Source organism: Anas platyrhynchos, chromosome 15 (genome assembly GCF_047663525.1).
Source record: "Anas platyrhynchos isolate ZD024472 breed Pekin duck chromosome 15, IASCAAS_PekinDuck_T2T, whole genome shotgun sequence".
NCBI lineage: Eukaryota > Metazoa > Chordata > Aves > Anseriformes > Anatidae > Anas > Anas platyrhynchos.
The window spans coordinates 15,415,877-15,432,180 of NC_092601.1; the positions used below are offsets into that span (position 1 = coordinate 15,415,877).

The 16,304-nt window shown below is 38.0% G+C and overlaps 1 protein-coding gene across 4 annotated transcripts in view; it reads right to left on the reverse strand.

Annotated features, from left to right (window-relative positions):
• IQCE (IQ motif containing E) overlaps positions 1–16,304 on the reverse strand; it is a 32,322-nt gene that overhangs the window by 11,452 nt on the left and 4,566 nt on the right. For 2 of the 4 annotated variants that reach the window (XM_038186858.2, XM_027468987.3), the window contains exons 7-21: positions 15,894–16,007; positions 13,902–13,952; positions 13,316–13,386; positions 13,030–13,102; positions 12,557–12,606; positions 9,881–10,038; positions 9,323–9,378; positions 8,805–9,013; positions 7,907–8,011; positions 7,034–7,136; positions 4,619–4,714; positions 3,220–3,243; positions 2,125–2,238; positions 1,018–1,148; positions 176–291 (exon numbers count right to left, since the gene is read on the reverse strand). In XM_038186858.2, the coding sequence (XP_038042786.2) occupies positions 176–291; positions 1,018–1,148; positions 2,125–2,238; positions 3,220–3,243; positions 4,619–4,714; positions 7,034–7,136; positions 7,907–8,011; positions 8,805–9,013; positions 9,323–9,378; positions 9,881–10,038; positions 12,557–12,606; positions 13,030–13,102; positions 13,316–13,386; positions 13,902–13,952; positions 15,894–16,007 (1,471 nt within the window). Of the gene's footprint in view, positions 1–175; positions 316–1,017; positions 1,149–2,124; positions 2,239–3,219; positions 3,244–4,618; positions 4,715–7,033; positions 7,137–7,906; positions 8,012–8,804; positions 9,014–9,322; positions 9,379–9,880; positions 10,039–12,556; positions 12,607–13,029; positions 13,103–13,315; positions 13,387–13,901; positions 13,953–15,893; positions 16,008–16,304 lie in introns of those variants that run through there. The other 2 variants (XM_027468989.3, XM_027468988.3) reach the window with 2 other exon arrangements.

A 16,304-nucleotide genomic window follows, 5' to 3' on the forward strand; every position in this document is an offset into this window, starting at 1 on the left:
TTAATCTTTCATTTGAAAATATGCCCGTACAAGGAACATGTTATCAAATTAAAAGAGTAAATGCAGAGTGCAAGTATGCATGTAAATGTGTGCGTATGTGCAGACGCTCTGTCAAATTATGTCTGCACTTACTCAAACCCCACATACTTTTGAACACAGAAGGAAATGAGATTACCAAGAGGTGACATGATGACTGGAGGAGTTCTCTGGAGTACTGCTGAGACTGGTTTCTTCTCTGTAACGTAGACAGCAGAATCTGCTTTCTCACTTGTTGCACTGGACACAAAGGGTCTGCAAAATTACACATTGCATAGCCTATAGTACAGAACAGGAATTGCAGTTTGTCTTCAGAATGCATACAGAAAAGTTTATTGTGTTACTAGCACCAAAGAGGTAAAAGTGCATCTTTTGAAGAAGTGAACTGGGTCACACATGTGAGGTGAAAACTATGTAACTCGCCTTGTAACCATAGGAACGAATATTAAAAATTTCTGGTGCAGTAAACCCTGAAGAGAAAAAGTATTTTCCAAGGCAGTCACAACAAACCTAAGTAGTAAGCAAATTGCCATGTTCTTCCTGAGTTAAGCCAGTAGACTGAATACAAGATTGTATTCTAGCTCTTCCCTGTTCCTATTCCACATAATCCTTAACTTTTACGCGTCAGAGCTTCAGACTCATTTAAATTAAGCTAATGTAGCAGCACTGAGTTCGATAGCAACTGTGTATAATTTTTTTTCTCCAAAAAGTAATTATTTTCCTCCGCTTTCCCTCATCTCTATAGCAAACATGCAACAAGATATAGGAAGATTACTGCTGCAGCAAGAAACCTCTTTAGTTGCATACCCACAGCATTTTACTCATGAGAAAGCTCTTTTGTGTGTTTGAACAATGGCCCTGTTCTCTTTCTCTGCCAAGGAACCCACACTAAAATCCCATTCAAAAATTACTCCTTGCCTGTAATAAGCACAGTTTTGCTTCTACGTATCGCAAAAAAAAAAAAGTCTATTTGTCACTTACCTCTCCTCAAGCAGTACAGCACGTGCTAAGTGAGCCCTGAAAATGGACTGGATGAATGTCACAGTCTCCTCTTTCTCCTCACAGTCAGAAGATGAGCTCAAAGAGTTTGACACACGAGACATACAGGAGTTCTGCAGAGTAATCAGATCAAAGAGAACTGACCTTTTAGAAACTGACAGAAGCTTTGACAATTTTACTCCTGATTTTGAAAACTGCAGGGGAACAAACATTCCTGTCTTCTGGTCTGCAGTCTTTATGGTTCTATAAGCAGCAATGCAAATCTGACTGTCGTACAAGCTTTGAAGCACCTGCATTCAATTAATGAGACTAGATACCTGCAAGGAAAGTTCATTTATTTCCCAGGAAGAAAACCACCTAAAGTCAAACAAGGTAAGGCAACCTTCATGATGGATATGCTTTCTGCTTGTATTAAGCAAAAGTATTCAGTCCTATCTCATTTGGCCTATTTATATAAAATTGCATTCAAAGTGCGACCACATGGACAACTTGCATGGAAAATTCCAAATTAATTTTAGCCTGCTAAAGGCCAAACGGTTGTTCATGTAAGCTGGCAAATGATTTACAGAAGAAAAAAAATTTAGTTGATAAGTGCTGAGATATCTGGAGCACGTTTGACATGACTAAGATACTGCAAGTCTTTAGCAGAGCGAGCCACATGCAAGGTTACTTTTTAAGCCAAAGATCTCTAAATCCTTATTTCTGAATTTCAGTGACAAAGGTTTGCCTATTACTACTATGACTCAACAAACATGAGTATAAGTGCAGTTTCCAATCACATTCCAAATTAATGAGTTAAAATTTATGCTACTAGCTAATGGAAGAACCAGAAAACTCGAACAAAACAACAAAAAACACAGGACATTTAGGTACAGTCCATAACGCAGTGAAATTACAACTCTGCTTCTGTGAACTAAAGAAGACAGGAAGTAAAGCTAGGGAATTCATTTGTTATCCTTCTGGAATTACAATGGTGCTGCTAACCAGTGCATTAAAATAATTCTACTGTGTGACATGGAGAATTAAGTGTGGAAGTATAGTACCTCACATAGAAAACTAAAAAGAATGGAATTACTGGATACCAATTACCGTTTTTCCAAGGCTATGCATGTTGTGAGGTTTTGCATCATGCATCCCACTATTCAGTAACAGTTTCTGTCGAGCTAAATGTCCTCTGAAAGCTGCCTGAAGCACAACAACTGCCTAGCATTGAAAGAAAGAAAGAAACATTAGCTCCCTTGGAAGATGGCACCTAGAAAATAAAACAAAAGTCCAGAGGGAAAAGGCACAAGAGCAAAATAACTTTTCCCTGTGCAATGGATACTGATGTCTTGACATTTTTTAGGTTTAAGCGATCTCACCCATCTACTTCACTGACACTGTGCCACAGTCCAGAGAATCCGCAGCATGGGGGATAAAATACCCATAGACATGCACCTTCAGGGTTTAAATTCAGTCTAAGAGGTGTTCATGATCGATCCTATTAAAAGCAATTAATTTCTGGCCACCAGCACTAGCCTATATTTCACAAATAGAGAAACATCCCATTCCCATGTTACATGCTGTCTCCTCAGCAGGCTCTGTGATGCTCTGGTTTGACCAGAAATCAAGTCAAGCCTGGCAGACCACTGCAGTGATTATGCTGAATGTACAAGTTGCAGATTATGATACAGATTTTTTACTCGGGTTTTACTAGATTCTAATCAACAAAAAGCATCTAGTTGTAACACAGCATATTTGTATCACATAAAATTTGTTCTAATGTCTGAAAATATGACCTCCTAATTATCTGGAAAAAGCAAGTTAAAGATGCTATGTTGTGCAATTTGAAAAACAGTTTAACCAAAATGTGCAATGTTTATGCAAAACACTGATAGAAAAGTGACTAAATTGTCACAAAGTCAATTTCTTCAGAACACTCTGCGGTATTTCTCCTTAGGAAAGGCTTCAAATTCCTACTTGAAATCTTTCTGACGATTCTTAATAGTGAAAATGAAAAACATATAGAAAACTTGAGACCAAAAGGTGAACACTACCAGCCGAAAAACAAAGTCTCAGTACCAAAGCTCATCTCACAATAAAACCTCCTTAAAAATAATAATAAAAAAAAAAAGTTATTTGCTTATGCTTTTATACAAGTTAAATGGGATTCACTGCTTTGTTTGGTATCATAAAAATACTCACCTCATACAGTGCAATTTCTTCTTTCTGAAATGGAAAATGGCTAAGTTAACACCAGAAACATATACATTTTATCTAACACGTATTTTCCAAATTTTTCCCAACAAACACACAAAGAAAATATGTGTTCTACCACCCACCCTGAAAACCCAAACCCAAAATGCAAGCTTGAGAAAAAGAAGTTCTATCTTTGAAAATAGCTTTTTGGCATCAGGTATGAGGGCTGTTCAGCCTGGAAAAGAAAAGGTTCTGGGGAGACCTTACAGCAGCCTTTCAGTACCTAGAGGAAGCCTACAAGAAAGTTGGAGAGGGGCTCTTTATCAGGGACTGTAGTAATAGGTCAAGGGGTAATAGGTTTAAAGAGGGTAGACTTAGCTATTCAGAAGAAATTCTTTACTATAAGGGTACTGCCCACAGGAAACCTGTGCTGGAGTAGTTTGCCCCTCAGGGATGGACTCCATAACATGGACCCTTCATATTCTCCTAGGAAGAAAGGCTGGGAGAGCTGGGGATGTTCAGCCAAAAGAAGAGAAGGCTGTGGGGTGACCTCATTGCAGTTTTTCAATATTAAAGGGAGCTTATAAAAAAGATGGAGAGCAACTTTTTGCTTAGTCAGATAATGACATGACAAGGGGGAATGATTTTTAACTACAAAGAATGTTTGCTTGTGTTTTTGTTTGGTTTTGTTTTTGTTTTTTTTTAAATTTGATTTAACAAGTAGTTTCAATAGCTTGAAAAATATTCCAATAATACTTTAGTGAACAGTTGAAATAATAAGAAAAATAATTCAATACATTTAGGACTCTTACCCCTTACTCTAGCTTTAGCTATCGTGTAGTTTACCTGTAGCCTCAGTTGGAAAGTTAGCCAAAGCCCTAAATCTATCCTTCAAAAGAGCATTCAGGAAGAAGGTCAAACAGTTATCATGAAAGCTTGCATTGGTGTTACAGGCATTAGATCCCAGAAAGGAACTTTTCATCTTCTATGAGGCATGTTAGTGATGCTGGACACATCAGCAATACATTGTGCTTATTAGCTTGGGCTCTGCTCCAGTACTAACACAGTTGCCAAGATGCAGCAGGCAGGAACTCCATGAGAAGATGATCCAAGGAGGCAACACTATCAAGGGAGAGCTGCTACAGCTCCCTTTAGTTTCTCACCCAGACTTCCCCATTTAGAAACTGTCCTTCTCACAGCAGAAACAGGGTTCTAGAGGAAAAAGGCAAAAGCAGCAGCAGGGAGAAATTGGAAAAAAAAAAGTGGTGGAAGAGAAGATGGTGGTAAAGAACTGGGAAGCACTGTTGTAGTTCCTGGAGCCCAGCAGCAGGTTACTCTAGATTCTGAAACAAGAGTAAAATGCAGAAGTGGGTGTCCTCATTGCTTCCTGAAAGGGGACTCTCACCTTGTTTTGGTACAACTTCCACCACCTTTGAATGCATTTGGCTGCTTGTTCCTTCCTATGATCTTCTTCGCCTTTAACCGTGCAGACTGGTGAGGACTGAGAAGAAGAATCTTTGGCTTAGTACCCTAAAGATTAGTTAGAATTCTGCAAGGGGAAATCAGTGTTGAATTTTCTCAGTCAGTTGTAACCTGAGTTTTTAAACATTCAACCTGCCTACTGGGTAGAAGAAAGTTAAAGGGGAAAATCTGAGCTCTGAATACTGCTCATGTTCAAGTTCATCATCAAGATGACTTAATGGAAAACACATTCCTGCCCCCATTTTTGCAGTTAGCTGAGCATGGGAACAAAAAGGTTTTCATTTACACACACTTCTACTTTTCTATGCATTACTATAGCAGTAAGAATTCCCACAGTGGAAACCAATGCTTTGTTGATAAGAATTTTTTTTTTGTGCATCTGTTATTGACAGACTGAGAACAAATGGCAGAGTACCTAATTTTACAATTTTTCTCCACTAATATTAATTAACCTAGGAGCTCTCTCAAGTCTCTTCCTGATAGGTGAGACCCCACAATCATCTTTTTAAGTTTGCTGATGTGTTGTGTTGGCCATCACGTGACACTGACAAGAAAGCAAGCTTGTGTAAATTGATAAAACTCTACTTTTCTGTCTTGAAGACCTTAGTTAATTAGGAAAAAAAAAAAAAAAAAAAAGAGAAACCAAGAACAAAACGAGATTTTGTTCCAGTTATTTCTCCAGAGGTGTGATTGCATGTACCACCTCTGGCCATCTGATCTTTTTGATCCCTAAGTATCATACCCATACTAATCATTCTACTTCACTTGCCAAGCAGAAGTTATAACTGCAATTTTAAAAGACTAATCAGTTGGTGTAAAATTCTAAGTAGAAGAACAAGAGATTTTACAGAGTCTGAAAAAAGCCTCTTGATTCTGTAAGAGGGATTTATTTATAACCTTTAAAATACTGAGTTACAGGCTTAAGCTTAGCAAATGGATCATGTTATATTAAAAATGACAACCTACTATTAAAATGAAAAATTGGTAGGAACTTAGTGATAATTACAAATAATGGGAACATTTCAATAAATAGATGGTTACTGGCCAAGAATATACATAGCCTGCAGAAGAAAAAAAAGGGGCTGTTCATTGGCTGTTTTTAAAAACATGTTACTTGGTATTCAAAACATCATCTAGCATCCATCAGCCTACAACACAAAAAAATCTAACCCAAATTCCTACAGAATTGCACGGTATATCAAAAATAGTACCCTCGTAAGCTTACGGACATTTTTATTTATACTTTCATATTACCTGTAATTTCAGGGTGTATTAATTTTAAAGTACAAATAACCAAAATCCCCAGTAATACTTCTCAGCTAGTTTTTAGTGAAATGAGATTAACATGACCACCCTGCACCTGAAAGCATTTCTGTCAGAGCCCACTCATCTCCATTGACCAGCTACAACAACATTTGGCAAAGGGACAGAAGATTGCAAAGATATCAAGTTCATGCATATTTCATGGAAAAAAAAAAACAACACACAATTGAGTACACAGGCCTATTTAAGACTGGCCAGAAGGATTAAGGGCTGCACAAATACAGATATTAGATACCAGTAAATCCAGAAATGAATCCAATTATGAATATCTCAACTCTAGAAAAACTTCAAAAGGGACAAGAGTTTATTTTATTGTATTGGCATCTTCTTTAATTGTTTTATTTAAGTATGGTGCCCCATCAGCAGGGAAACTAAAAACCAACAACTTTGTTTTCATCATGATTAGTACTCTGTTTGGTAAGCCTTCCCATGAAAGAACGCCCAACTTCCATGCAAACAGAAGGGCTAAAGATTATTTTCTGATTGGACAGCACACGTGCCCTAATTGATCATCTGGTCAGAGTAAAAGCACTGCAAAGGGTCTTTGTTGTTGTTGTCTTTTGTCAGTCTGACAGAGGGCACTTACCTGTCTGTCCATCTTTAACTTCCAAAACTTACAAGACCTCCCTCCCTCTACGGTATCTGACTGAAATTAGCTAATGGGCTTAGATGTTATAAGAAGATATAAATTAATATCAAGTATCATTTTTTTCTCTTCTTAGGAAGGAAGGAAGGCAAAAAATACTTAAGTATGAGCTTTTTTGTAATATTCCACTGAAGAAGAAAAAAAGTGATGGCAGAACAGGTAGGCAGTTACTAAGGTAGCTCCAAAAAAACAAACCCTAAGTTGCAGTGGCGGTTACTGAGACAACTTAACCATCATTCAGAGTCTCTATAACAAGATGCTTCTCCGAAAAGACAGATGTAGCAGCTATTTTGACTATAAGCTTCATTTGCACGGTCTAAGATGCAATGAAAAAAACAAAACAAAACAAAAAAAAACATTTTTCTGTACCTTATTAAGCTTTTCCATTGTATCTTCTGTCATTTCACTCTTTTCTTCCTCCAATGTTGCTTCTGATTTCCCAACTTTCTGTGTAAGGATCTGGATTTCCTCACTATGGTTGGAAAAGCAAAGATGTTTGTAGCTAGAAATTTTCTGTTTTTCCTGCTTTGAACATGCTGAACCTATTTTCATAAAATTGGGTTACTTTTTTTTTTTTTAAAGGCCAAAGTTGGAAACTGTTCTCAGGATAACATGATACATATTCTCACGGTTACAGACACTGAGCATCAATTCTCAAGTTGTGATAGCATAGTCCTAAGTTAAAATTAAAAAGAAAGCGGCCCAAGGTTACAATGGTACCCTTGATACTATTAATAATGCCTCTAGATCTGAAATGATGACTGATAAATATGAAACTGTAGCAAAGTCCTGTCTTACAGAGCGATAATGCAATCACTTTCCAGTCCCCGGCTCTGTGCAGGATTATTACCAACAGTGATACAAAATAAATGAACTACATAGAATGACATATTGGCAGTGGTCCAGAAGCATAGGCTAAGGTAAGGTAAAGATACAAGAGGGTTGTTTTTTCTTGTAAAAAGAAATGTGTCAAGCACAGCATAGCACTTCTTTTCCCATTCATTTTTATTATAATCTAATTCTTCTTTCTACTATACATCTCAGCCTTCCACTTCCTCTAAAATCACTCTGTAGAATTCCTCCCCTGGTAACATACTCCATCCCTCCAAAACATTTTTCATTAAATAAATTCCCAGCTTCCTGCAGTTCATATGATCTATGAATTCTGAGACACTTCAAAAGAGATTATTCTTTTTTTTTTTTTTTGGTTCTGAAAGGAACTACTAATACAGAATACAATACCTTGAAGTCTGTTCTTCCATACTTTTTTCTTCTTTCTTATTTTGCCACTTCTGCAGCTCCAACTCCACTTCAGCCTTTGCCTGCAGCAACTGCTTGATATCTAATCTATACAGGTGTAAGAAAAATTTAAGTAATTCTTTTTAAAAAATCTTATTTCACATGAACAAAGCAAGTATTTTTGTTTAAACTTATAAATAAAACAATATTGGAAAGTAACTAAACATTTAATTTATCCTTTTAAACAAAGCAAAATGCAAACACATTTTTCAGAACCAGAAGGCCTCTTTGTGTGCTCTCACTATACATTTTTGTTCAAAGATGAGTTGCCATGGGGGGCAGAGCATCTTATTAGAATACATAGCTCTGTGCACATCTCTGCTCATGATCAGATTAACCTGCCTGCCCTCATGCACTAACACACCAAACTAGTCTAAACACTTTAAATTGCAGATCAGTTGCTTACTGGAGAGAAAAGACGACACATGGCATCACATGGCAGAAGGCAGGCTTAAATGTAGAAAGCGGCAGATCAGTGAAAAAAAAGTTTGTCAAAAAAAAAAAAAGGAAAAATTTTACAGCAAAATACATGCAAGAAGTGCTGCATAAAGCAGCATATAACCATTCAACTTGTGTCTGGCAAAATGACATGGTGTGAAAAATGTTTTGGAAAATGAGAAATTCTGCATGTTTCTATCATCTTGCTTACTTTTCCTCCTCCTCTATAACTTAATTTTGCAACACCAACAGGTCTAGAAAAAGCTTCTGACAAAAGGAGGAGATCCTTAAAAATTTGTCTTCTTTCTGAAAATGTGAAGAACTTATTGCATTGTTCTGTAAGGTAATACAAATAATTCTTACCTACAAAAAGCGACAACATTTCAAAAAGCGCTGTACTTACTCTTTACTAAGTAGGAGATTTTGAAGTGCTCTCCTGTCACTCTTCAGTTTCTTCACTAGCCCTCGGAGGTGATGGCATTCTTTAACGTGGTCTACCTGTTGAGAGTCTGGATGATCCAGGTCTGCAGAAGGTGAAGATGACACAGCAAGTAACTGGGATGACTCACTATCTGCTGGTGATACCCTGGTGTTCTCCATGGCACCTAGTTTCTAAAAAGGATAAATTTATATACACAAGAAAAATACCACAAATGCAAAAAGAAGAGGAAAATTAAATCTAGCATAAAACAATTTCACTTAGGCCATGAGAAAAGATCAAACAGAACTTAATTCTAAAACATGCATTTACTTTCAAGTCTGATAAAAGAAAAAAAGGGAGGAAGGGGACACGGTGCAGACATCAGTTCACATGTGTGTGCTACAATACACAATGCTGATACATGCCATGAGCACAAGCCAGTGGTTTTGTATTTTCTGCTTGGAGATAAGTAAGACAGCCATGTGACTACGATCACTCACCTTTTCTAGTTCCAAAATCCGCCTCACCAGCCTCTGCTTGCTCCATTCACTGTAATCTAAACACAAAAACAAAGCTTTAAGCAGGAAACCGTATTAGTGAATTAACTTTTTTTTTATTTAAACTTCTGTCCATACAAAAAGACCACCTAAAGATCACTGAAACTCAACGTTAAAGATGCAGTAATGAAAAGAAGAAAGCAGTCTTGAAATATCTGACTTCCTATACCAGTTAGCTCAAAAAACAATATAAACCATTCACATTTATCCATTTCCAACAGATAAAAATAGTTTTCCAGCAAAAGCTTAATCTTAAGTGATTCCAGTCCAGAATTCTCAGGAATAATAATAAAGGAATGTCTTACTGGAGCAGCATCCCCACAAGTAAGGGAGAGACTATTGTAAGAAACTTCTCATTCCAACTTCTGCCTGTCACAAATCTCCACCTTTGTCTTATCTCCCTTATTTCTACCATTGTTGCATCTTGCCCTCCCTCTCAAACACATTTTTCAAATGTACCTAAATCCATCGTCCCTCATTCACCAACTTTTCAGCACCTACTTTTTGTTTTATTGGATGCAAGAGAAGTGCTCACTACATGATCTAGATCTTCTTTCAAACTCCGATTCTCATCCTGTAATTCCTTGATGTTCCGGGATAATCTCAGAACAGCAGCGTTCAGTGCCTTTAGTCGTTTTTGGGTATCTCTGCCCTCTGTACTTGAAAAGAGTCAAGAATAGAAAGTTAACTTAAAAGCAGAGAACAAAAAAGCAGCATCAGAAGGAATGGAACAGCCTCACTGTCCAAGTCGGCTGGCTAGTTTAACTGTTGCAGCTCCCTCCCTGATAGCATTGCACAACTTTCTTGATATGAGGAGTTGAACACTTTTTCCTAAAAGAATAAAGATTGTCTTGCTCAATTTCACAATTGTTGTATGAGTTGCATTTATTTATTCTTCTACTTGTTTTGTTAACCAATCATATAATGCTTTACCAGTGATCTACGGACCACAGATTAAAAAACACTTATCTACTGCTTTTGGAGAGACTTCTACAAAAAGCTGCTCAGCACAGGAAGCTAACCTGTGTTTACTGAATTGCCTTTTTTTTCCCACTCAACAAGCAGATTGAGATTGGAAGTGCAGGCTATACACAGGAAAAATAACTCAAATCCAACATATAAATGTATTTTACACATAAATGTAACTATAAACGCTTTAATATGAAGGAAACTGGTTCCGAGACTGTGAACCCCTCAGAAATCTCTTTAAGGTACATTTCAATCAATGAGAAATTTGAAATGGATTTGGAGGATATAACTTACATTGATGTGGTGGGAGAGGCACCAGAAAAGGGAAAGTCTGCTTTCCTGTGTTAAGAACGCTTTAAATGTCAGTGATTTTGCTTATTTTTTTTCTCTAATAAAAGGAAACTCCGCTTCCAGATGTTCAAAATTGCAAAGTTTGATCACAAAACAGATTTCTAGTGGGATGAAATAATTGTTCCTTACCACTGTGAGAAATATCCTGAAAACAAAGAATGGACTTACTTTTGGACAAATGCCAATGACAATCACGGAACAGTTTGTGAAGGAACCTTAAATCACTTATTTGCTGAAATAATTATAAGATGAAGGGGAAGACAGTCTACAATTAGGCTAAGCAAAAAGATACCTAATTTACCTTTGGAAATTCAAAGGAAAGGAAGGCAGGAAAACAAATAAATAAAGCTGTTCAGGTATCATGGATGACTATTCATAAAACTGTCCCAAGCAGGGAGTAGGGGGAAAAAAAAAAGTCACCAAAAGTGGGAAACGACAGAAACGATCGAAATCGTAATTGCATGACTGCATGCCATTATTTTAGGCTCATCAAAACCAAACTGAAACCACTGCAGACCATGTTAGGGGTTTGAAAATTTGTCTAGTCTTTAGCTACAATTGGGAACCACAGCCTCACATACAAACACTCATAGTTCAGTGTAAATACTGAAGAGGAGCTAAACGCCATTCACTTCAGCCAGAAATAATGTAGACAAGCATCATGAAAGAAACACTCTCCTACAACTCCTTCTATGTGCCAGAGTCCTGACCTTCAACAGCACCTATTATTTCAGTGCTTGGCCTCTCAAGGAGAGACTGACGCTCATATAATTGAGAGAGACTGCCCTGACCACTGCTTTTTGAAGCTATGAATAAATGAGGACAAGGAAGAGACCCAATGATTCATTTTCACCTGTGACTAAATTAAGTGTGATGGCTTACAGCCTCGAGAGCTAGTCACCACATGCCTGAGCCAAGAGAAGATTTTTTTAGTTTTTTAAAAAGTGGCAAACCAAATTCCTGTTTTTAATCCACACAAGTCAACAGAAATCAACAAAACACAACCAGTGCACATAACGACCCACAAAGAGCTCTCATGTTTCTATCAATCCATATAATGACAACCAAAATTAAGATAGCTGCCTGTGCTTAAAACAAAGCACAGAGGACAATCAAGTGGTGTGCGTCACTAGTGCAGTACATTTTCCTGCCCCACAAGACTGTTACCCTCTACTCAGCTCAACTAACACTCACTTGCTCTTACTTTCCTTTTTTATTGTAGCTCATTTTTTTTGCCTTTTGTGCTTTGATTTTTATTTCCTCTGTATATCACTTCTCACAGCATGTTTACCCTCATCACCATCTGTACACCTGCGCACTGGTGACAGGCACCAGCAGAAGCTTCCCTGACAGTGTCTTACTAGCGCCACTCATGGATATCTCACAAAAGATACTCTGAGATTTGGATCTGTATCTCTGTACCGCAAGAAAATCAAGTTTACTCCAAAATAACTTCAGTGCAGCACGCACCATAGAGCAGGGCCCAGAACTGACTCAACAGTAAAATGTCAAAATTCTGTTGAGTTTGTTTTAATCAGCAGTGATATCAGAATAAGCATAATTATGGGGGAAGATGGATTTTATTTAACAAATAAACTTTCTGAGCTTCTGTGGACTTTTTAAATAGCTCTAGCATTTTTCCCACATCCACAATATGATCTATCTCCAGAAAAAAATGTGACTAAGACACATGCTAAGGCTGTGAAGCTAACCAAAGCAGTATGAAAAAGCAAATCCAACAATCTAAATGACAAAATAAACAGTTTCCATGTAAGTGTTTTCCAAAGTAGTATATGAGTGACATGTGAAACATATATACATGTACACTAATATTTGCTTCAAAAGAATGAAACATACTTTTTCCTCATAGTTTCAGATTTTGCCAGGAGGACTTGGAGACGATGAACCTGTGAAGTATGAAATACAGATTCTATTAATGTGCTAGCTGTGGGAAACTCACATCATTAATGAAATACATTTGGTCATTAGGTGAAAATCAGAGCAAGATCTTTTGGGTAGTAGCAGAGGCAACAATGCCATCACTGAAAATCAGGCTATTGTTATGTTGCCTTTCACCTATGCACTACACATAAATGTACATTAGTTTCATTATTTCCCCTTCTTGATTAATACACAACTTATTGAGGAAAATAGGTTTTTCAGTGCATATACATGTAGAAGGAGCTGTAAGAATGCCAGTGAAAATCTGATTCTAAGACAGGTTTCTTACAGCTTAGCTGCACCTATCTAAAACTTTCTATTTATACTTCAATTCAACAACTGAAAAACTTCCTTTCTAGTACACATGATGAAAGCCTTGTCAGATGTACCTCTTCATAGTAGGTTTCCATTGCTATCCTCATTTCTTCCAAATTATTGGTCTTCAGGTCTGACTGGAATTTGCTAAAAATAGAAGAAAAAAAATAATCACTGGTAAAGCTACAGTAATACCTGTTGGTTTACAGTTTCTGGGTGGGTGGTTTATCATTTTCTAAGATGTTCTCTGAGTTTGCTAGTTCATGTTACGAAACAGCAGAATATGGGTAAAAAATATTGGGTTTCAGATTCCCTTGATTGTCTTATCCAATACAAGCCCCTACCCCTCCAAAGTCATACTTGATAGCGTTGTCTTTCTCCTTGCACTGTTGTTCTAGCTTGAGAACCTTCTGCTTTAATCCACTAACCACCTACAGAAAGAACAAAGAGCTCATCAGTCCTACAGTAATCCATCTCTTCACAGAAGTTGCATTTCTCCATAATCTCACCCTCTCTTTATAAATTGTACCTATCAGATATACTTATTCTAACTTACTTTAGCACTTATTAAATCACATGCACGTCTGTTATTTTGTTTCAAACAGGACACTAAAGAAATTAGATCCCTAACTTTTATCTATGGTAATATAACCAGTTTTATAATATTTACACATAATCACTAAATAAAAACAATTCTGCCCGTTATTTGCTGCTTTGAGTGTAGCAGGATAACAGGGAGAACACAGATGCAAACAGACTCAAAGAAGTGACAAAGAGAGCTCTCTACAAATCAGTTAATTCCAGATCCTTGTTACCTGACTATAAAAATTATTGTTACACTAACTGTTTATTCTTTCCTACTTCATTCTATTTTTTTATTCAGTAGTGATTCAACTTGGCAAGAGCAAAAAAAGATAAATGAAAGCAAAAGATAGCAAACTATTACCCATCCATTGTCAGACTTCTTTTCTGACAAAGCTCGTGCCAGCTCAGAGCACTGCAAGAGAAGACAAATAATGCAAATGACCAACTTTGCTACTTTATTCTACTGTCAGCTCTTTCCATGGAATTTTCTAATCTACTTTGTCTCCACAGTCATTTCACAGTCCAACAGCTTAAATTTAGAAGTCCCTACGCTCACCAGTTTCTATTAGGATGCTTCTCTGGAGATACAGAAGAGTACATAGAAAACAACAGGCACAAGGAATTGTATTGGGTTTATGTGGACAGATTTTGGTAGCGGGGGGCTGCAGGGGTGGCCTCTGTGAGTAGAGTCCAGAAGATGCCACACATTAGATAAGAGCCAGCTCCAGCTGGCTCCAAAAGGGACCTGCTACACTGCTGAGCCAGTGAGTGATGCTGTTTGCACCTCTATGAGAGCATATTTAAGAAAATAATAATAATAAAAAAAAAAAAGAAAAAACCAACAACAGCAGCTGAGAGAAAGAAGTTACAGCCTGTGGAGAGGAGCCCACAAATGAGCAGGTGATCTGGTGGGAGCTGCTGCCCATGGGGGACCCATGCTGGAGCAGTTTGCTCCTAAAGGATGGACTCTGTGGTACGGACCCTTCATATTCTCCTAGGAAAAAAGGCTGGGAGAGCTGGGGATGTTCAGCCTAAGAAGAGAAGGCTCCGGGATGACCTTGTTGCAGTTTTTCAATTCTTAAAGGGGGCTTATAAAAAAGACAGAGAGCAACTTTATGCTCAGTCAGATAATGACATGAGAATGTGGAACAATTTTTAACTGCAAGAGAGGAGATTTAGATTAGAGGTTAGGAGGAAGTTCTTCACTCAGAGGGCCACTGAACAGGTTGCCCAGAGAGGCTGTGGATGCCCCATCCCTGCAGATGTTCAAAACCAGGCTGGATGAGGCCGTGAGCAACCTGATCCAGTGGGCAGCATCCCTGCCTGTGGCAGGGAGGTTGTAACAAGTTAGTCTTTAATGTCCCTTCCAACCCAAGCTGTCCTGTGATTGTATGACCCACACTGGAGCAGTTCCTCAACTGTGGAAAGCCCACACAGCATCAGTTTGGGGAGGACAGCATCCCATGGGAGGGACTCCACACTGGAGCAGGGGAAGAAAATGACCACAAAGGAGCAGCAGCTGACGAAGTCCTATGAAGTGCTATGGACTGACCCCAGCTCCCTAGTTCTTGTTCCCCTGCAGTGCTCGGGGAAAGGAGGTAGAAGTGGGTGGACCTGGGGTGAAAAAGGAAGCTCAGTTTGCTTTTAGTTTCTCACTGTCTATTAGTAATAGGGAATAAATTATATTCATCTCTCTACATTGAGTCTGTTTTGCTTATGATGGTAATTGGTGAGTTATCCCCCTGTCTTTATCTCAACCCTTGAGCCCTTTTTCTTCATATACTCTGCCCCTCTTCCTTTGAGAAAGGGAATGAGAGTACAGCTGTGGTGGAGTATAGCTGATCATCAGGGTGAAAATACTACAAGAATTCAGTGAAATTCAGGTCTTCTATGATCCTAATTGTTTCTCAGCTTCATGGGTCTGAAAATAAAGCTCATTTTTGTTTCCTGGTTCAGGTCTTGGGACTGCATGCAACAGTCACCATGCAAGAGGTTAACTCCCTTCTACTCTCAGGCAAAACATTCAAAAAGCAGACATCTGAAGGGACAACAATTCAATTTTTCCTTAAGAAATGAAAATTATCTTTGCAAAATAAGCTTATCTGCACAGCATGGTGTTATCTTCCCTTAAAGTGAGCTGGAACAGTAAGCTGAGATACACAAAACGGAAATCACTTTGCACCAACCAACCACCTCTCATACTCAAGTTCATCACTCCTAGGAGTCAACACACTACAGACTTCTGAAATTCAGTGAGACAAAGAGATGAGGATCACACCACTCAGCACTCTTCTGCCTATTTTTATCCCTCTCCCCACACTTCTCCACCTCCCCATCTCCAAGAAATAGTCACCTTGGAAGGATCCAACAGTTGCTCAATCTGTTTATCCTTTCTGTTATTTTCTTCTTCCAGTCGACGAAGCTTAGTTTTCATTCGATCTCCTTCATTTTTCTGAGCTTGTATTGTCTAAAAGAGGAGGGAAAAATCCTAAGCTCATTTCAGAGACAAAATTTGTCTCTGAATTTTGACATGGAAATTTTGACACTGAATTTTGACATGGAAATGTTTTGATTCCGGTAACAATCCACTTATGATGGCCACGACAAAGCAGATTAAAAAAAAAAAAAAAAAAGAAAAAAGACCATTACACTATGGCCAGGGCTGACATGTAACAGAGATGACAGGGAAAAGACAAAAAGAAAGTTTTAACAGAAAGGCAGCCTTCCACAAATGATCTACAACAGCCAAGATATTTGTTTATAG